Below are 22,255 nucleotides of genomic sequence, written 5' to 3'. Positions count from 1 at the left end.
GCTGGGGGTTGTCAATATATGAAATGTAGGTCTAAGCGAGACCTACATAGAGGTTTTTGTTTCATGTCTCTAACACATTCCTACTGGAAGTTACAGGCTGTCTGAGTTTTCTTCCGAGGAGCAGTTGTGTCTGTGTTTTCTTCCTAGGGGGCCCTAGAGCAAAATTTTGAGTTTTGGGGTTGGGTTTTTTTATTAGATCGCAATTTTTGCCAGTCCTGATGTGTGTGTCCAGTTTGGTGAGTTTTGAAGCATGTTAAGGGGGTCAAATTACAGCTCAAAGAGGCAAAAGTGACTGTTTTTACTAAAATGTTGTTTTGAAGGGGGAATTGCCAACTTCCTGTTGATTTTTGATGTCAATGTATGAAATCTAGGTCTAAGTCAGACTTACATAGAAGTTTTTGTTTCATGTCTCTACGACATTCCTACCGGAAGTTACAAGCAGTTTTGTCTGTGTTTTTTCCTAGGGGGCGCTAGAGCGCAATTTTGAGTTTTTGGGTTTGGTTTTTTTATTACATGGCAATTTTCGCCAGTCCTGATGGGTGTGTCAAATATGGTGAGTTTTGAAGCATGTTAAGGGGGTCAAATTACAGCTCAAAGAGGCGGCGGAATAATGATAATAATAAAACGCACAAAATACAATAGGGTCCTCTGTCCCAAAGGGACTTTGCGGTCCCTAATAAACAGTGAACAACAGGCTGAATAAGTGTATGTTATATGAGGCATAAATAAGGAACTGAAAACGTGCCTGGTATGTTAACGTAACATATTATGGTAAGAGTCATTCAAATAACTATAACATATAGAACATGCTATACGTTTACCAAACAATCTGTCACTCCTAATCGCTAAATCCCATGAAATCTTATACGTCTAGTCTCTTACGTGAATGAGCTAAATAATATTATTTGATATTTTACGGTAATGTGTTAATAATTTCACACATAAGTCGCTCCTGAGTATAAGTCGCACCCCCGGCCAAACTATGAAAAAAAAACTGCGACTTATAGTCCGAAAAATACGGTACCCCAATCTAATTACTGTCTGAAAAACTTAGATAATTGTGCACATTGAGCCTACACTGCAAAAACTGAAATCTAAGTAAGAGTGTTTTACTTGTTTTAAGGGTTTTAGTCCTAAATGATCTCAGTAAGATATTACAGCTTGTTGCAGAGATTTGATGACCTATATTGAGTAAAACATGCTTGAAACTAGAATATCAACTGTTGCAAAGCTGTGTCATCAACACTCACAAGTATAAAACTACTTTTTTAAAGTGAAGTGAAGTGAATTATATTTATATAGCGCTTTTCTCTAGTGACTCAAAGCACTTTACATTGTGAAACCCAATATCTAAATTACATTTTTAAACCAGTGTGGGTGGTACTGGGAGCAGTTGGGTAAAGTGTCTTGCCCAAGGACACAACGGCAGTGACTAGGTTGGCAGAAGCAGGGATCGAACCTGGAACCCTCAAGTTGCTGGCACGGCCACTCTACCAACCGAGCTATACCGCCCCAAGTAATAATTTCTTATTTCAAGCATGAAAAAAAAAAATCATAACTTTGACACAATTGTGTCTCATATTAAAACAGATGACAGCCAAATGGACTTTGCTGTTTTATTTTCAATGAAACAATAGAAAATACGCACTAGTATAGTAGTACAGTTAGCCCAGTACAGTAAACTAGTTAATAAAGTTAATATTTAAAAATTTAACATGTGACATTTCAAACAATTTTGAACTGAAATAGTTCATACACATTCAGATAAATTCTTCCAAATTACAATTAAAAAAATGGGCTGTATATATACGCACTGATTGACTGAAAGAGCACGCACTTGGCGCGATGATGTCATGTTATGGATGGAAAAATGCATTTTTAGACCATATGATTTGCCTGTGCGGCTAGGAGACCCCGAGAGTAACAAGCGCTTGCTTGCTAGTAAAAGAGTGCGGGTACTAGACTGGCCTGCCTGTAGTCCAGACCTGTCTCCCATTGAAAATGTGTGGCGCATTATGAAGCCTAAAATACCACAACGGAGACCCCCGGACTGTTGAACAACTTAAGCTGTACATCAAGCAAGAATGGGAAAGAATTCCACCTGAGAAGCTTAAAAAATGTGTCTCCTCAGTTCCCAAACGTTTACTGAGTGTTGTTAAAAGGAAAGACCATGTAACACAGTGGTGAACATGCCCTTCCCCAACTACTTTGGCACGTGTTGCAGCCATGAAATTCTAAGTTAATTATTATTTGCAAAAATAAAATAAAGTTTATGAGTTTGAACATCAAATATCTTGTCTTTGTAGTGCATTCAATTGAATATGGGTTGAAAAGGATTTGCAAATCATTGTATTCCGTTTATATTTACATCTAACACAATTTCCCAACTCATATGGAAACGGGGTTAGTAGATTGCACAGTACAGTACATATTCCGTACAATTGACCACTAAATGGTAACACCCCAATAAGTTTTTCAACTTGTTTAAGTCGGGGTCCACGTTAATCAATTCATGGTAAACTCTCCTGAAAGAATCAATAAAGTACTATCTATCCATCTATCTCGATCAGATTGTGTGTCTCCAAGAAGTGCTAGTGTGTACTTTATAGATTGTAACTCTGCACTTGTCCAACATAATAAATAAGCTATATCACATACAACAATGTGGGACAGTTGGACACAGATGCTAGCGCATACTTGCCAACCTTGAGACCTCCGATTTCGGGAGGTGGGGGTGGGGGCGTGGTCGGGGCGTGGTTGGGGGCGTGGTTAAGAGGGGAGGAGTATATTGACAGCTAGAATTCACCAAGTCAAGTATTTTTAATTTGAATATGTATATATATATATATATATATGTATATATATATGAAAATATGCAAACAAAACTGTGTTTGGATAATTGATACTTCAAACTTGCATAAATAAATATTAAGGAATATAACATAACTTGGCTTCTGAGAGTTTCAAAATGTAATGAATAAAATGCTAAAGTTGTTGATAAACAAGCAATTATTTTAATAATTAAATATGGTCATTTTAAATGAATTATTATGATAATTTAAAATCAATTATTTCAAATATGTTTATTTTAATGTATAATTCTATGGCTGGATGTAATAAGGAGTCACGAAAAAATAAAAATAAAAATACAATTAATTTTGATGTTTTTAGCAAAATATAGTAAAAATGTATTTCGTTTTTTTTTTAAATTAATAAATATATTTATTTTTAGGTAAAATAAACATAATACAATTTATCTCTAGTCTGGATGATTTAGTTCTTGTCACCCTGTTGTCCTCCCGTCATGAAAAAAGGCTGTCCTCACTCAGGTCCGCATGGAGCTGGAGAGGGCGTGGCTTCCAGCTCCAGCTGAAAATCGGGAGATTTTCGGGAGAATATTTTTCCCGGGAGGTTTTCGGGAGAGGCGCTGAATTTCGGGAGTCTCCCGGAAAATTCGGGAGGGTTGGCAAGTATGTGTTAGCAACACTAGCAAGGCTATGCGAGCTACAATGCTAACATTACAGTCACTTTTTACCAGATCATGCTCGGCGAGCCTATTCACCAAAGAAAAACAAAATGATCAAACTTACAGCTTCTACGTCTTTAGCTGACTTGTGGATAGTCGGCAGAGCTCCAGGCTTTATTTTAAGATGTGTAGTGAAGCCTCCTTTATCTTTAAGTACAAAGCTGTCTTCTGTGACGTGGTGGTGGGCCCATCCAGCTAGAGAGCGGGTCAGAAGGGGTAGCATGTTTTGCCTTCATGTCGTCATGAAAACCCAGAACTTCAAAAGCAACTGTTTGAGCGCCCCTTCTCTAAAAAGTGGAACAAATAAGTGTGGAAAAAAATTACAGATTTTTTCACGTGGTGCTCATAAACAGGCTCGAAGGACACAACATTAAAACGTCTATTTTTGTAGCACAGTGAATTCATTTTAATGGTAAGTACATTTCAATCATAAAAATGATCATGACATCATACAGTATACACAGTATGTACACACACAACAACATACAGAAAGAAACATTCAGCAGCATTTGTAATGTAACTAATTCATCATTAAAAGTATCCAGAGTAATACATTTGAGTTTCCCCAAATACCTTCCAAATGGAACTTTCCTTCCATCTCTAATTCATCACTTTGCCTCGTGTTTCACTCATCAATGATGCGTCTTCTGGGCTCGCTCCTCCACATAGAGTTGCATCTGTTCAAAACAAAACAAATAGTTTTAGGAAAGAGATGGATGGTGCTAAGAGACTACAAATACTGGAATGGACTGAAGTATGTGGAAGAGAATGAAAGAAAATACTTCAAATATGGACTTTTGTACAATTAAAGAAGTTCTCTGACAAGACAGTGAAGACCCATCTCATGTCAAACAATATCATCATCCTTTTTTCTTCTTTTTTCCACTAGATACTGAAAATGTTTATATATCTGTTCTGCCAACATAATTTTTTAAAATACAAATTAAATTGATCTCTTTAGTACAGGGGTAGGGAACCTATGGCTCTAGAGCCAGATGTGGCTCTTTTGATGACTGCATCTGGCTCTCAGATAAATCTTAGCTGACATTGCTTAACATGATAAGTAATGAATGATTCCGCTGGTAATCACAGTGTTAACTAGAGCGCATTTTGAGTTTTGGGGTTAGGTTTTTTTTATTAGATCGGTCCTGATGTGTGTGTTCAGTTCGGTGAGTTTTGAAGCATGTTAAGGGGGTCAAATTACAGCTCAAAGAGGCAAAAGTGACTGTTTTTAGTACTTTTTTGTCTTGAAGGGGGAATTGCCAACTTCCTGTTGATTTCTGCCCGAGGATGTACAATTATGAAAACTAGGTCTAAGTCAGACCTACATAGAAGTTTTTGTTTCATGTCTCTCTGACTTTCCTAGTGGGAGATACAGGCAGTCTAGTTTTTTTTTTTCCTAGGGGGCGCTAGAGCGCAATTTTGAGTTTTGGGGTTCGTTTTTTTTTTATTAAAAGACAATTTTCGCAGGTCCTGATGGGTGGGTCAAATATGGTGAGTTTTGAAGCATGTTAAGTGGGTCAAATTAGTGCTCAAAGAGGCGGCGGAAGAATAATAATAATAATAATAATAAAACCTTAGAAATTCAATAGGTCTTTATGTCCCATTGCAAAAGGACTCCCGTTGGGATTCCTTTTACAATGGGCCATGCGGGCCCTAAAAATAGAAAACATTCTCATGGATTTTAATCCATTCATCCATTTTCTACCGCACCTGTTCAAGAAGTCGCATTATTGGTAAGAAGTATTTTATTTATTATTTGTTAGCTTCAGAATAACAATGTTATTAAAAAGAATAAGAGACTTATTGTACTCTAAAAATGTTGGTATTACTTAAAAATGCATGCATTTAGTTGTATTCAGTGTTAAAAAATATTATATGGCTCTCACGGAAATACATTTTAAAATATTTGGCTTTCATGGCTCTTTCAGCCAAAAAGGTTCCCGACCCCTGCTTTAGTACATTCATTTCATTCATATTATATAAAAAACATTAATTTAACTATTATGCAGTAACAGCAATGTTCTAATTTTCCATCCATCCACCCATTTTCTACCGCTTGTTTCGGCTTTAACTTTTTTAAAGGATGTCACGGACATCTAACAAAGTAATAAAGCGAACTTTATCCGCTCAAGAAATTAGCAGTCAGTGGAAACTTCTAAACAATTATCTAATCTTTTTGCCTATTGTATTTTTGTTCTAATATTCTTTTTTTATTTTCAATAGTCTTAAAATGCATGAAATGCCAAAAAACAAAGAATAATATGTGTTTTTAATTCTTATGTGTGTGTGTGTGTATGTGTGGACAAGCCCTAAATATCCAAGCATCTAATGCAGGGGTCGGTAATCTTTTTGGCTGAGAGAGCCATGAAAGCCAAATGTTTTAAAATGTATTTTCTTGAGAGCCATGTAATATTTTATTAACACTGAATACAACTAAATGCGTGCATTTTTAAGTAAAACCAACATTTTTAGAGTGTAATAAGTCTGTTATTATTTTTAATAACATTGTTATTCTGAAGCTAACCAATAATAAATAAAATACTTCTTACCATTAATGCGACTTCTTGAACAGGTGCGGTAGAAAATGCATGAGAAGGTTTTATATTTTGAACGTTATTTTTAACACTGTGATTACCAGCGGAATTATTCATTACTTATCGTGTTAAGCAATGTCAGCTAAGATTTATCTGAGAGCCAGATGCAGTCATCTGGCTCGAGAGCCATAGGTTCCCTACCCCTGATCTAATGTAAGAGAAGTTAAGCTGTTCATTAAGGATATGTTCTCTTCCAACACCTTGACTATGTCGGAGGTCATCGTCTTTAATGGGATAAGTCTTGGCTCTTGCATGTGGACTTCCTGCTCATCAGCGACTATCCATGGGAAATCCTAAAACAAATAAATAAAAAACGATTTAAAAATGTGACACAGCATACATATCCACATCATTCTTCCCCTTACATTTGTGGGCCGCCTGACAGATTAGGCCAGCGGTGTCAAACGCATGGTCCGCCAGCGAAAAGGTCTTCCAATCCAATCCAATTTATTTATATAGCACATTTAAACAAAAATGTTTCCAAAGTGCTGCACAACAATATTAAAAACATTATTAAAAACAATATTCAAATATTATCCTTAGCTCCACCAATGACTGAATAAAAAAAAATATATATATATATAAAACCAATATAAAAACAATATAAAAATAAATATGATTAAAAACGATTTTAAAGGGTAAAACCAATTAAAAGAGTAAATAGAAATAGTAAATAGCTTGTTGCTAAGATTTGATGACCTATATTGAGTAAAACATGCTTGAAACTAGAATATCAATTGTTACGCAGCTGTGCCATCAACACTCACAAGTATAAAATTACTTTTTTAAAGTAATAATTTCTTATTTCAAGCATGAAAAAAAAAAATCATGACTTTGACACAATTGTGTCTCATAATTAAAACAGATGACAGTCAAATGGACTTTGCTGTTTTATTTTCAATGAAACAATAGAAAATACACACTAATATAGTAGTACAGTTAGCCCAGTACAGTAAACTAGTTAATAAAGTTAATATTTAAAAATTTAACATGTGACATTTCATGTGGGCAGGGCGGCAGCCAAAGGCAGGGCTAGCTCTTGGGAGTTGGGACATGGAACGTCACCTCGCTGGGGGGAAAGGAGCCTGAGCAGGTGCGCGAAGTGGAGAAGTTCCGGCCCCTGCGCTAAAATTTGTTTGACACTCCTGGATTAGGTGCTTAAATTTGCATTTTCTCATAAAAAAATTTCAATATCAAATGGTACTGTTTGTGAATGTAGCTTGTTCTTACAACTCTGCACAGTAGATGGCACTATGTATGGTTAATACGCTTTAAACACACCTAACACCACCCAGGCCTTGATTTACAAAATGTTTGCATGTACTAAAACATGTGCAAACCTGATTGCACACGCAAAGCTGATCTACTAAACATGTGCAAAGTGAATTGCGTCTCTTAATTGAGCAGAATAAGGCGTGTAAACCATTTTATGTCTCTGTACTCATTAATATGCAAAATATATGCTGATCATCAAAAGTCCACAATGCTGGGAGGAGAAAAGGCAAAAATAATTATTTAGCATGTACAATGTAATTTATCAAAACTCATCACCGTTTTGCGTTTTTTTAGCACGTGTCAGAAAGACGTGCAAACCGACAGTTCCACACACAGCTGCAGGAGCAGTGCACGTGCACAGATGATGGACAGATGAGAATCCTCCGTCCTACATGTGTGTCAATCTTCTGGACTGACAGAAATTACAAATATTTATATTATAGACTTATTGTCTATTCAGCAATTTCTTTTTATAATTTTATTGCTGCTGGATGACTTATGAAGCTGATTAGACGGACGGACAGACAGACAGACAATTTATTGATCCCGAGGGAAATTCAATTAAAACTAATTAAAATAGTCAATGGATGGATTTTGATGCATGTTGGTGTCTGTTTGTGTTTTTTTTAATATTGTTTTTAATTTATAAAATTATGTTACTATAATATATGTCCAACATGAAAATGTGTCTTTCATTAGTTCATCCTTTTTTTTTTCATCAGTGCAGAATTAAATATCAGTGTGCATATGTTTCTGTTGTCTAGATTGCAATTCTGAAAAGGTGTTACAGATTATAGATGTGTGCTGCTGGTTTAACACGTCACACACAGAGAGGAGCATTAAAACATTGAATGTTCAGAAAATGATTGTCTCCGTGGTAAAATCACCACCGTATGCACGCAAAATCCTAATTTAAATAGGGCGGTCTGCGCCACTTTTCAATTGTACATGCAGGAGTGTTGTGTTCCAAACTTTTGTGTGGTGTTGCTTCCTTATTTGTGATTATTCCAAGCTGATCATCAAGTCCTAACCATGTCAATTGCGCAAATAATCTGCATTTATACATGATTAATGCAATTTCCTTTTTGTGATTAATCGCATCACGTTATCCATCCATCCATTTCCTACCTCTTGCCCCTCTCGGGGTCGCAGGGTGCTGGAGCCTATCCCAGCTGCACTCGGGCGGAAGGCGAGGTACACCCTGGACAAGTCGCCACCTCATCACCCCTAAATTCTAAACATATATTTTTCGCTTTTCGTCTTTCCCACGTTCATTACAATAAATATATCATAACCATTTATGTGATGATGACGACCCACCCTCCCCCACAACCCAGGGGGTGGAACAAGGGGATGGGTCAAATGCAGAGAGTAATTTCACCACACCTAGTGTGTGTGTGACTATCAGTGGTACTTTTTAACCTACCACCACAATCATCTTGCAGTCCTGTGGAAAACCCAGCCTACGGCTTCAAAATTGTTTTCGACAGTTACAGTAAAAATGTGTTCTTTAAAGCTCACCTTGATGACTTGAACCTTCTCCATGTTGCGTGTAGCGGCATTTCTCGTCTGAACTAATACCGTGAATGAACAATCTGTGACAAGGAGGAAAAAACATTACAATCTTTATGTTTACAACGCAAGAAAGATACGGGATAGTAATGTTTTACTTCTGAAACAGCCAAATAAACTAGTAAAAATAAGGTTGAAAATTATAGCCAAGGAATTACATTTTTTTTACCTATGACCTCCTTTACGATAGAGCTAGGGGGAAAATCATCACAATATGTTTTTCACTATCAGTTAAGATTAATATGTATAATGGCATAAAAAAAAAATCACTATTATTATCATGTTTGAATGTTACATTGCTAACAAGAGAGATATGAAGACTTCAGAAGGTTATTTTTGATTATTTGTTGAACTTGACAGATGTACTCAAGAACATGACACAACATACAACCGTTTCAGATGAATAAAGTGGGTGCATATATTCAAAGGTGATCTATGGTGATAAAATGTTGCTTAAGTTTTGCTCCACAGTCACATTTATAATCCGTTTTTTGTCTCTGTTGGCAAAAATGTTTGTTCCTGGAGGTCACAGAGTGCAAATGAAACTACCTCTCCAAGAGTACTGGAATTTTCCTTTTACAAATGTACAATGTTTAAATATGTTATATATCTTGAAGTTGTCACCGCTATTTGTTTTCCAGACACATTCGAAAATGAACTTCATAAACTATATTTAGATTCACTCGGTCAAAGCATTAGCCACACCTGCATGCACTCGCAACATTTCAGAGGTGCAAAAAAAACAGCTGCTTATAGCAGCGTATATGTCACTGTATGTTGCTCTCTCTACTGACCCTCATGATTTGATGCTTTTGCATTGTTTAACACAAGTATCCAACATTGTACCAACATTTATAAGAAAGAAAAGACAAAAATGCTCAAAAGCAAACATGCTTTATCAATATTTAAAAGACAGTAGGTGGGTTTGAATGCACATTTCAATTCAATGGAAAAGGAGGACACATTTAAGGGGACTTGGGGTGTCAGCAGCCCACTAATGTGCAATGCTAAGGCTGGAGACCCCACATTTGGACAGAGCGAGTGTGTGTGAGTAGCTGGCAAGAGGTGTTGCTGCTGCGAGTGTTTTCCATTTCCTGAAACCGCCGTGATGCTAGAAGTTATATGTTGCTAGACAAAGTTGTCCTCTTTCCAACAAGTCTCGCCACAGTGAACTCACCGAGCCAAGTACAGATGTCAGTTTGTCCCTCAATTAAAATTGTCTCGTATTTCTATCAAGAAAAGTTATTACATCATTGTGGGTTTATCGCCCAGCTCCACTCTACAATTCTGGCATGGTTGTCATTCTTGCTAAGTTGAATTGCATCAAACATATCATGATCATTTCACATGTATTAAATGCTTATAATCACAGAGTTATTCAAACATTCCTTATAGCAGGGATCTTAAACGTCCGGCCTGGGAGCTGTTTGCTGCACACAGCTCTCAATTTATTGGCCTGTGGCCTATTTGTAAACAAAAACAAAAAAAAACATGCCAATTACACAGTGGTAATCTTGTCGACTAAAAATTTTCGTCTTCTTTATTATCAACAACGTATTTTCCCGCGCTTTGACTATAACAATAACAAACCTAATTGACAATTTAGTCAACTAATTAAAACAAGATACAAATGTTGTCAGAGATTAAATCATATTTAATTGTGTCTTTAAGTGGGCGGGACAAAAGAGCCAAACACAGTTGCATGTGGGAGAGGGGCGGTGTGGAAAAGCACAAACGGTATTACAAACCCTGTTTCCATATGAGTTGGGAAATTGTGTTAGATGTAAATATAAACGGAATACAATGATTTGCAAATAATTTTCAAGCCATATGCAGTTGAATATGCTACAAAGACAACATATTTGATGTTCAAACTTATAAACATTTTTTTTTTGCAAATAATCATTAACTTTAGAATTTGATGCCAGCAACACGTGACAAAGAAGTTGGGAAAGGTGGCAATAAATACTGATAAAGTTGAGGAATGCTCATCAAACACTTATTTGGAACATCCCACAGGTGAACAGGCAAATTGGGAACAGGTGGGTGCCATGATTGGGTATAAAAGGCAGCTCCCGCCATCAGTGTGTGAATGTGTGTGTGAATGGGTGAATGTGGAAATAGTGTCAAAGCGCTTTGAGTACCTTGAAGGTAGAAAAGCGCTATACAAGTATAACCCATAACCCATTATAAAAGTAGATTCCATGAAATGCTCAGTCATTCACAAACAAGGCTGGGGCGAGGGTCACCACTTTGTCAACAAATGCGTGAGCAAATTGTTGAACAGTTTAAGAAAAACCTTTCTCAACCAGCTATTGCAAGGAATTTAGGGATTTCACCATCTACGGTCCGTAATATCATCAAAGGGTTCAGAGAATCTGGAGAAATCACTGCACGTAAGCAGCTAAGCCCGTGACCTTCGATCCCTCAGGCTGTACTGCATCAATAAGCGACATCAGTGTGTAAAGGATATCACCGTATGGGCTCAGGAACACTTCAGAAACCCACTGTCAGTAACTACAGTTGGTCGCTACATCTGTAAAAGCAAGTTAAAACTCTCCGATGCAAGGCGAAAACCGTTTATCAACAACACTCAGAAACGCCGTCGGCTTCGCTGGGCCTGAGCTCATCTAAGATGGACTGATACAAAGTGGAAAAGTGTTCTGTGGTCTGACGAGTCCACATTTCAAATTGTTTTTGGAAACTGTGGACGTCGTGTCCTCCGGACCAAAGAGGAAAAGAACCATCCGGATTGTTATAGGCGCAAAGTTGAAAAGCCAGCATCTGTGATGGTAAGGGGGTTATTAGTGCCCAAGACATGGGTAACTTACACATCTGTGAAGGCGCCATTAATGCTGAAAGGTACATACAGGTTTTGGAGCAACATATGTTGCCATCCAAGCAACGTTACCATGGACGCCCCTGCTTATTTCAGCAAGACAATGCCAAGCCACGTGTTACATCAACGTGGCTTCATAGTAAAAGAGTGCGGGTACTAGACTGGCCTGTCTGTAGTCCAGACCTGTCTCCCATTGAAAATTTGTGGCGAATTATGAAGCATAAAATACCACAACGGAGACCCCCGGACTGTTGAACAAATTAAGCTGTACATTAAGCAAGAATGGGAAAGAATTCCACCTGAGAAGCTTAAAAAATATGTCTCCTCAGTTCCCAAACGTTTACTGAGTGTTGTTAAAAGGAAAGGCCATGTAACACAGTGGTGAACATGCCCTTTCCCAACTACTTTGGCACGTGTTGCAGCCATGAAATTCTAAGTTAAATATTATTTGCAAAAAAAAAAAAGTTTATGAGTTTGAACATCAAATATCTTGTCTTTGTAGTGCATTCAACTGAATATGGGTTGAAAAGGATTCGCAAATCATTGTATTCCGTTTATATTTACATCCAACACAATTTCCCAACTCACATGGAAACGGGGTTTGTAAATCAGAACTACCACCTTGTAAGGCACACTGTTTTTATTTTTCACCTGGAAAAGCAAGAATCAATACAAGACATCAATACAATATGTCTTATACACCAGAAAAATTTGACAAGAGAAAACATATGGACACACTTCACCTTTGCCGCGGTAGACAAAAAACAACTTGTAAACCCCGTGGTTCAATTTTCTTCGGCAAAAATACAACAAACTTGAAGCACCATCTGTAGACTAACCATCAGGACATCTACGCAACATAAGTAGGCCAAAGCTAATATTTCGAAATGACTCATAGTGTACTGTATTACTGTAACTATTAAAGAAGCTAGAGCAGGAGCAAGACCGCTTACTTTACCACGTCTGAAAATAAATACTTATTTAAAAACAAACTACTTTTGTAGTAGACCGTGATGCCGCAAGATGAGCCGAGCTTACCCGCCAAAACATATATTCGTACAGTTCACTTTAATTATGTCCTCGGCACACTGTTCAACTATCAAATGCACAACTTGAGAGTTGAGAGATTTGTCATTTTTCAAGCCAATACACAAAGACAGCCAGCTATGAGACATAAAGTTAGTTTTATGACACTGGTTGCTGTATTTACACAGGACAGTGGCCAGGATGCCAATTATTGTGCACACTCAGAGTAGTTATAAACAATATAGAATAAAACTAGTTAGTTTCTTCATATGACAATAATCATGCACACTTTTTTTTCATGCACTGAAAGTGTTCTTTTTTTAATCAAACTATAGATGAGTGATATTTTTCTTTGGTCATAATTGTCTGAAAAAATAGTAGACCTACATGATAAAATGTACACATGACATTTTAATGAAGGAACAGAAAATAGTTACAATGTTATTGAACATAATAGTTAAAATGATTTCTTTAAGTGATGCACTCCAAATTGCCAACAGTTAATGTAGACACATTTTTGTATGTAAACAATGTGACACTGTTTTATAGCAGTACTCAATACATTCTTAATGTTAAGATATGAGCGTCAAATACATGTTTATGTTTCATTATTTTCTGTTAAATAAATACAGTTATTTTAATACAAGTGTACGCACTGAGCATAATTTCATTTTGCACTCCGCTCAGAGCAAGTGAATATGTTATACCCCGCCATTCACTTAGCTCTACCCAGCTCGTTTGCTTATTAATAAAATGGTGGACGTTCTGCTTCGTTGCATACTACACTCTATTGAATGGACGTTCGGAAATTAACTGAAAAAGATTCTGAAACTTTAATTAGTCTCTTAATCTGAATTGATTCTAAAATAACGTAATGCACCATATTCAGACTTATTGAAATGCATCTGTAGATGCTAAGTTATGCAGTGTTGATTTATTACAATCTACAGTAATTGTAATAACCTTCATAACAGCGGTATCAAGACAACTTCAAGTATGCTATACTTTATATATTTTAGTCGAGAAAATTTACCGTCTTTTTAGTTGACTAAAATGTTGGAAGAATTTAATCGACCAAAACTACACTAAAACTAAAACAATTTAGATGTCTAAAATATGGCTGAAACTAAAATACATTTTTGTCAAAAGATTATGACTAAACTAAATTAAAAGCAGCTGTCAAAATTAACAATGCAATGACATACAACAGCTTCAAAGAAAATCTAAATTTCCATACTCGTAGGCTACTTTGCTTTGACTTTATTCTGTTTTCAGTTAAGCCTCTTTTAACACAAAGGTAATTTTAAAGGGGAACATTATCCCAATTTCAGAATGGTTAAAACCATTCAAAATCAGTTCCCAGTGGCTTATTATATTTTTCGAAGTTTTTTTCAAAATTTTACCCATCACGCAATATCCCTAAAAAAAGCTTCAAAGTGCCTGATTTTAACCATCGTTATATACACCCGTCCATTTTCCTGTGACGTCACATAGTGAAGCCAACACAAACAAACATGGCGGAAAGAACAGCAAGCTATAGCGACATTAGCTCGGATTCAGACTCTGATTTCAGCGGCTTAAGCGATTCAACAGATTACGAATGTATTGAAACGGATGGTTGTAGTGTGGAGGCAGGTAGCGAAAACGAAATTGAAGAGGAAACTGAAGCTATTGAGCCATATCGGTTTGAACCGTATGCAAGCGAAACCGACGAAAACGACACGACAGCCAGCGACACGGGAGAAAGCGAGGACGAATTCGGCGATCGCCTTTTAACCAACGATTGGTATGTGTTTGTTTGGCATTAAAGGAAACTAACAACTATGAACTAGGTTTACAGCATATGAAATACATTTGGCAACAACATGCACTTTGAGAGTGCAGACAGCCCAATTTTCATCAATTAATATATTCTGTAGACATACCCTCATCCACGCTCTTTTCCTGAAAGCTGATCTGTCCAGTTTTGGAGTTGAAGTCAGCAGGCCAGGGAAGCTAGGGTCGATAGGGGGTTTAGCTCACTCGTCTGCGGGAACAAACTGCCGCCATTGCTTGCCGTGCTACCGAGGTCCTTTGTCCCTGAAATGCTCACACACTCCGGCAGATTCAATGGCGGTCTGGCGGCAGATTTCTTTGACTTTATCGTTGGAAATGCATCTACTTTGAGTGTCGCAGGATATCCACACATTCTTGCCATCTCCGTCGTAGCATAGCTTTCGTCGATAAAGTGTGTGGAACAAACGTCCAATTTCTTGCCACTTTCGCATCTTTGGGCCACTGGTGCAACTTAAATCCGTCCCTGTTCGTGTCGTTACACCCTCCGACAACACACCGACGAGGCATGATGTCTCCAAGGTACGGAAAAAAAAGCTGATTTGACTCGGTGTTTGAGAAAATGGCGGATTGCTTCCTGTTGTGACGTCATCGCTTCGAGAGCGAATATTAGAAAGGCGTTTAATTCGCCAAAATTCACCCATTTAGAGTTCGGAAATCGGTTAAAAAAATATATGGTCTTTTTTTCTGCAACATCAAGGTATATATTGACGCTTACATAGGTCTGGTGATAATGTTCCCCTTTAACACAAGGGTAATTTTAAATACGGAAATGTCTAGACAGATGCATAACAGAAAGACATGTGCATGCATCAGTAGATAGAGAGTGAGATAGATTTTTATATTTGTCCTCTTATATATGAGTGACCTTACCTGGTGGGTTATTGTGCAAAACAGCGTCACACACACTGATCTTGAGAATAAACGCCCTCAGCAGCTGCTCCACATGAGACAGTAATGTGTCGGAGCTAAAAAATAAAACACTCAAATTAACTACATCTTAAAAAGCATTAATTCTCAATTTACTGTTACACGAGCTACTGGATGCAAGCTACTTGTGTAAGAAAATAGCCCTATTGATACTGTTTAAAAGTAAAAGACATGAAAACCTGATGGACAGCAGTGGTGGTTGAGATATCTCGAACACAAATCTCTCGACCGGATGATGCTCCTTGTCCATGATGACGACAATCACCTTCTCTGCATCGTTCTGCCAGGAAAATAAAGAGATCAGAACAAAGAAGTGTCTGCATCATTCAAGCTGTCAGCACCACGTCTTACCTTCTCAATGAGTGGTTTAACACAGTGAAGTGTGTCTTGGATGTACTGGTTCAACTCGGGGTGGCATGACATCTACAAAACAATGGTTTGGTTGGAGGAGGTACAAACAGGAACTAGAATAGGCTCAAGTATGTAGAGCACCTGGACTGGGACATTGTACTTCTTTCTTTTCTGGAATATTCCAGAGGGATAAACTTCACGGACGTACAGGATAAGATGAATGGCAACTTCCAGGAATTCACACAAAATGTCAGCAACCACTGGAAATGAGGAAGCAGGTTGTTATTGTTTTAAATAGTGTGTTGAGACAGTCAGTTTCACACAGCTTGAAACACCAACCATAATAATAAACATATTTTTTAACCATTAGTGTACTTGTGAGTATTTTAGGAGGGCTGTTAATCAATTTTCTCAAGTTAATTGTATTTATATAGCGGCAATTGATTAATATCAAGGCACTTTAAACAATGAGCGGGTCCAGAATCACACTCTCCATACAGAAGATTATTGAAAATCAAATGAACCCTTCATGAACATCAACTTGGCGACAGACACAAGAAAGAACTCCCACTAGGGAAAAACCTCAAGCAGAACTAGGACTCGGTGGGGGCCATCTGTCTCGACCAGCTAGAGGGGTTAAGCCAGCGGTGTCAAACTTGCTTACATTGAGGACCACAACGCAGTTAAGAGTACTCTCTGAGGGTCGCCTCTACCAGTGAATATATTTAATGTATAAACTCCTCATGATATCATTACACAATTCCCTATGCATTTGATTATTACTTTTTTTTTTAACGTAAATATTTATGGATAACACACGGTACTTGCTTTTGAAATCACACGTCAGAGGAAGGAGCATTTTATTTTTCATCAGTCCGAGGAAGGAGCATTTTATTTTAACAAAAAATGTTTGGATTACATGTTAATAAAGGGGTGTCCAAACTTTTTCACCAAAGGCTGCATACTACAAAGTCAACGTATGCGACGGCCATTTTGATGTATTTTGATTTTGTAAAAGGAAATGCTAAAACCTAAAATTTGTGTCACTTTTGTGTTATGGTTGACAAAGTGCACTATTATTAATTAATACACGGGTAAGAAAAACAACAGTAAAATGTAAAAAAAAGACAATGTAAAGAGAAAAGCAGCAATTTGGATATTAATAACTATAAAATATTCACTTTGTCACTCATAACTGATCCTAACTTTTGTCTTTAAATATAAATAATGTCTGTTTTTATCTGTTTTACTATTATTAACAAACTAAAACAATTTCAAAATGGCCCCCACATAACATGACTTTTCCTTAATGAAAAACGTTTGGACACCCCTGTGTTTTTGGTACAAAATTGTCAGCTTTTTTTTCTCATTACATCACACATTTTTGCTATTTTTGTACATCCTTATTTTGTTTATTTTTTAATCCAAAAATATGCAAATATTCTGCTGGCCACACAGTTTGACAACCCTGCGTTAATAAAATGTTTTGACATGGTCATACAATTCTCAAGTTTAAAAGACATGCAATTGTTCTGTCAAAATTGAATGAGCGAATATGTTTAGTACTTTAATGATGCAAAGTATTTCCAGGCTTTCACGGGCCACATAAAACAATGTGGTGGGCCAGATCTGGACCCCAGGCCATGAGTTCTCCTTCTATGCCACATCAATATGGAATGCACTCCCAACAGGTGTAAAAGAAAGTGCATCTCTATCCTCCTTCAAAACCGCACTAAAACAACACCTCCAGGCAACTTCAACCCTTGACTAACACCCTCCCCGGATTGTAAATAACCAAATGTAAATAATCAAATGTATTTCTAATGTATATACTTGTTCTTATGCTATCTGAACTCACTATGTTCTCTGCTCGCTGTACATATCCTACCAAGTCAGACCTACACTGTTTCAATGCCCATTTCTCTGATGATGCAATTGTTGATGACTGAAGTGCTGATATCAACCAAACCCTCCTCATCCCACCCCCCGGATTGTAAATAATGTAAATAATTCAATGTATATACTCTGATGATTAACTTGTGTGATGACTGTATTATGATGATAGTATATATTTGTACCATGAATTGATTACGTGGACCCCGACTTAAACAAGTTGAAAAACTTATTCGGGTGTTACCATTTAGTGGTCAATTGTACGGAATATGTACTGAACTGTGCAATCTACTAATAAAAGTTTCAATCAATCAATTAATGGGTTAAGGGTAGTGATGGGTCCGGCAACACCGATGCATTGGCGCATGCGTCGAGCTCATAGAGCAAAACCCTGTGTCGGTGCGCGTACCGCTTTTAGAAAGTCACGTGAGGTGTTTTGGTTACGTGACCGATACGCGAACTGTGTCGCACTGACGCCTCCTCTGTGCCCTGTGAGCGGGTCTTTTCTACAGCCGGAGAAATAATAACTAAGAAGAGAAATCGTCTAAAATTTCATACGTTGGAAAAACTGTTTATTTTTTAATAAAAATGTGTAAAAAATAAATAAATTCCCAGTCCACAAGCATCCTCATTCACAACACGTTCTATCAGATTTCCATGTTATGATACATGTTCACATTTTTTATTGACTGTATCTAAAAAAGATAAAAATATATTTTTATTTCAATGAAGATATGAAATAATCCTAAATGAAATACAATGACTTGGTTTATATTATTGTATGTACTAGGTCAGTGGTTCTCAAATGGGGGTACGCGTACCCCTGGGGGTACTTGAAGGTATGCCAAGGGGTACGTGAGATTTTTTTTTAAATATTCTAAAAACAGCAACAATTCAAAAAGACTTTATAAATATATTTATTGAATAATACTTTAACAAAATATGAATGTAAGTTCATAAACTGAACATCAAATCAAGTAGGCCATTCCATTCACTACAATGCAACAATGCAATATTCAGTGATGACAGCTAGATTTTTTTGTGGACATGTTTCATAAATATTGATGTTAAAGATTTCTTTTTTTGTGAAGAAATGTTTAGAATTAAGTTCATTAATCCAGATGAATCTCTATTACAATCCCCAAAGAGGGCACTTTAAGTTGATGATTACTTCTATGTGTAGAAATCTTTATTTATAATTGAATCACTTGTTTATTTTTCAACAAGTTTTTAGTTATTTTTATATCTTTTTTTCCCAAATAGTTCAAGAAAGACCACTACAAATGAGCAATATTTTGCACTGTTATACAATTTAATAAATCAGAAACTGATGACATAGTGCTGTATTTTACTTCTTGATCTCTTTTTTTCAACCAAAAATGCTTTGCTCTGATTAGGGGGTACTTGAATTAAAAAAAAATTCACTGAAAAAAGGTTGAGAACCACTGTACTAGGTCATAAAATCAGTGTCAGTTGAGTCGGTCCATAGGTTGCCTGTAGGGATTTTTAATGTCCAGCAGATGTCAGTATTTAGTGACACAGTATCGACACAGTATCAATACAGTTTTGCAATGTGTCGAAACGCTTCATGACGCCTCATCACGCCTCATCAACCCATCACTAGTTAAGAGATTGGGGACGGATTGAAACTTTTATTAGTAGATTGCACAGTACAGTACATATTCCGTACAATTGACCACTAAATGGTAACACCCGAATAAGTTTTTCAACTTGTTTCTTTCTTTCTCTCTTTAGTTTATTTCGAACATGAACACACTTACAGCATAATACATCACACAATTTCATATAATTTCACTTTACATCATATCCGAAAAGGAGTGGGAAGAAGCAAAGCTTAATTAATCCTACCCCTTTCCCACTTCAGAGCGTTTACAAATATATACATTCTTTTACTGACTTTTTTATTTATAGTAAAATGACTTCCGTGAATGAGTAAGTTTAAGTCGGGGTCCAAGTTAATCAATTCATGGTACAAGGACTGGATACAAAAACAATGTGTCTAACAAAAATTATATGAACTGTTGCCAACATTACCACAACTGGCTTCACAACAGCTAATATAAATATATATATATATATGTGTGTGTGTGTGTGTGTGTGTGTGTGTGTGAATATTAATAAATTTAGACCAGTTTGTGCCATACCTTGTCCAAAATTGAGGTCTTGCCTTGTTAAAGTTGTCATGATGGTGTATTGAGTCCGACGATTGTGATGTGAAGGAAAAGTCAGCGTTCCACTGCAGTTAGCTCACTTTCACTTCTTGTCGAGCTTTTAAGGAGACGCTCAGCAGAATTAGAAAGACATAAAAATACATTTCATTGCTCTGAATCGTTTTTTTGTGAGGTGGTGGTGGCGGCGATGGTTTGTGTCTTTGCTTTTCGTCCAAAATGGGGCGCATGCCAATGACGTAAAACTAACGTTGTTTACTTGCCGCTTGGTGTCCACTCGTGATGACGTTTCTCGTTCCTTTTTTTTTTCTTTCAACCATTTCAGCAGAATCAATATGGATGGCATCTTTCTAAATACTTTTGAGTATTGTATGTAATCAAAACGTTCATATTAACTAAAATTTACTTTTAACAACATTATAATACCTTAAATAATCAGATGTTGTACAAGAAAATATTTAAAATGTTTGAGGATGACATACTGAACTTCCACATTTTCTAATGAGCGGTATTTCGATAACACATGTTATTCTAAATCTAAAGTCAGGACAAAAACAGCATTTTCATGACCACCATGTTAAAAAATACTGTACTGCAAATTGGGTTGTACTTGTATAGCGCTTTTCTACTTTCAAGGTACTCAAAGCGCTTTGACACTATTTCCACATTTACCCAATCACACACACATTCACACACTGATGGTGGGAGCTGCCATGCAAGGCGCTAACCACGACCCATCAGGTGCAAGGGTGAAGTGTCTTGCTGAAGGACACAACAGACGTGACAAGGTTGGTTGAAGGTGGGAATCGAACCAAGAACCCTCAGGTTGCTGGCACGGCCACTCTCCCAACTGCACCACGCCATCCCCATCCATCCATTTTTCTCCGCTTATCCGAGGTCGGGTCGCGGGGGCAGCAGCCTAAGCAGAGAAGCCCAGACTTCCCTCTCCCCAGCCACTTCGTCCAGCTCCTCCCGGGGGATCCCGAGGCGTTCCCAGGCCAGCCGGGAGACATCGTCTTCCCAATGTGTCCTGGGTCTTCCCCGTGGCCTCCTACCGGTCGGACGTGCCCGAAACACCTCCCTTGGGAGGCGTTCGGGTGGCATCCTGACCAGATGCCCAAACCACCTCATCTGGCTCCTCTCGATGTGGAGTAGCAGCGGCTTTACTTTGAGCTCCTCCCGGATGACCGAGCTTCTCATCCTATCTCTAAGGGAGAGCCCCGCCACAGGGCGGAGGAAACTCATTTCAGCCGCGTGTACCCGTGATCTTGTCCTTTCGGTCATAACCCAAAGCTCATGACCATAGGTGAGGATGGGAACGTAGATCGACCGGTTAATTGAGAGCTTTGCCTTTTGGCTCAGCTCCTTCTTCACCACAACGGATCGATACAGCGTTTGCATTACTGCAAATCAGCATTGGAATTACAAACCTTGTTTCCATGAGTTGGGAAATTGTGTTAGATGTAAATATAAACGGAATACAAGGCTAATTGGGAACAGGTGGGTGCCATGATTGGGTATAAAAACAGCTTCCCAAAAAATGCTCAGTCTTTCACAAGAAAGGATGGGGCGAGGTACACTCCTTTGTCCACAACTGCGTGAGCAAATAGTCAAACAGTTTAAGAACAACGTTTCTCAAAGTGCAATTGCAAGAAATTTAGGGATTTCAACATCTACGGTCCATAATATCATCCAAAGGTTCAGAGAATCTGGAGAAATCACTCCACGTAAGCGGCATGGCCGGAAACCAACATTGAATGACCGTGACCTTCGATCCCTCAGACGGCACTGTATCAAAAACCGACATCAATCTTTAAAGGATATCACCACATGGGCTCAGGACCACTTCAGAAAACCACTGTCACTAAATACAGTTTGTCGCTACATCTGTAAGTGCAAGTTAAAAAAGCTCTACTATGCAAAGCGAAAGCCATTTATCAACAACATCCAGAAACGCCGCCGGCTTGTCTGGGCCCGAAATCATCTAAGATGGACTGATGCAAAGTGGAAAAGTGTTCTGTGGTCTGACGAGTCCACATTTTAAATTGTTTTTGGAAATATTCGACATCGTGTCATCCGGACCAAAGGGGAAGCGAACCATCCAGACTGTTATCGACGCAAAGTTCAAAAGCCAGCATCTGTCTGTGATGGTATGGGGGTGCATTAGTGCCCAAGGCATGGGTAACCTACACATCTGTGAAGGCACCATTAATGCTGAAAGGTA

The 22,255-nt window shown here is 37.7% G+C and overlaps 1 protein-coding gene across 2 annotated transcripts; it reads right to left on the bottom strand.

Moving 5' to 3' along the window:
• Nucleotides 1-3,657: 3,657 nt before the first annotated feature.
• mad2l2 (mitotic arrest deficient 2 like 2) lies at nucleotides 3,658-20,282 on the bottom strand. Of its 2 annotated transcripts, XR_009816801.1 has the most exons (9): nucleotides 20,008-20,282; nucleotides 16,091-16,209; nucleotides 15,950-16,021; nucleotides 15,778-15,878; nucleotides 15,542-15,636; nucleotides 8,920-8,993; nucleotides 6,324-6,416; nucleotides 4,100-4,203; nucleotides 3,658-3,813 (listed from the first exon to the last, which is right to left on the bottom strand). XR_009816801.1 is itself a non-coding variant. In XM_061974968.1 (8 exons), the coding sequence occupies exons 1-8, from the start codon at nucleotides 20,045-20,047 to the stop codon at nucleotides 4,159-4,161; spliced, it is 639 nt and encodes a 212-aa protein (XP_061830952.1). In that variant the 5' UTR covers nucleotides 20,048-20,282; the 3' UTR covers nucleotides 3,909-4,158. The 2 variants fall into 2 exon arrangements, 1 of the variants encoding a protein (XP_061830952.1); XM_061974968.1 differs by lacking the exon at nucleotides 3,658-3,813 and having other exon boundaries at nucleotides 3,909-4,203.
• Between the last annotated feature and the right edge of the window lie 1,973 nt (nucleotides 20,283-22,255).

Source organism: Nerophis lumbriciformis, linkage group LG01 (assembly GCF_033978685.3).
Source record: "Nerophis lumbriciformis linkage group LG01, RoL_Nlum_v2.1, whole genome shotgun sequence".
Taxonomy (NCBI): domain Eukaryota; kingdom Metazoa; phylum Chordata; class Actinopteri; order Syngnathiformes; family Syngnathidae; genus Nerophis; species Nerophis lumbriciformis.
Note: the sequence above shows the minus strand (reverse complement) of the source record. Positions and strands in the feature narration are given on the sequence as shown.

Excerpts from the sequence above, each read along its gene's own strand:
- mad2l2 (XM_061974968.1), bottom strand. The coding sequence starts at position 20,047 with ATGACAACTTTAACAAGGCAAGACCTCAATTTTGGACAAG. Across the intron at positions 8,994-15,541 it reads TTTGCACAATAACCCACCAG|ATTGTTCATTCACGGTATTA; the intron begins GTAAGGTCACTC and ends TCCTTGTCACAG. Across the intron at positions 4,204-6,323 it reads TGACCTCCGACATAGTCAAG|ATGCAACTCTATGTGGAGGA; the intron begins GTGTTGGAAGAG and ends TGTTTTGAACAG.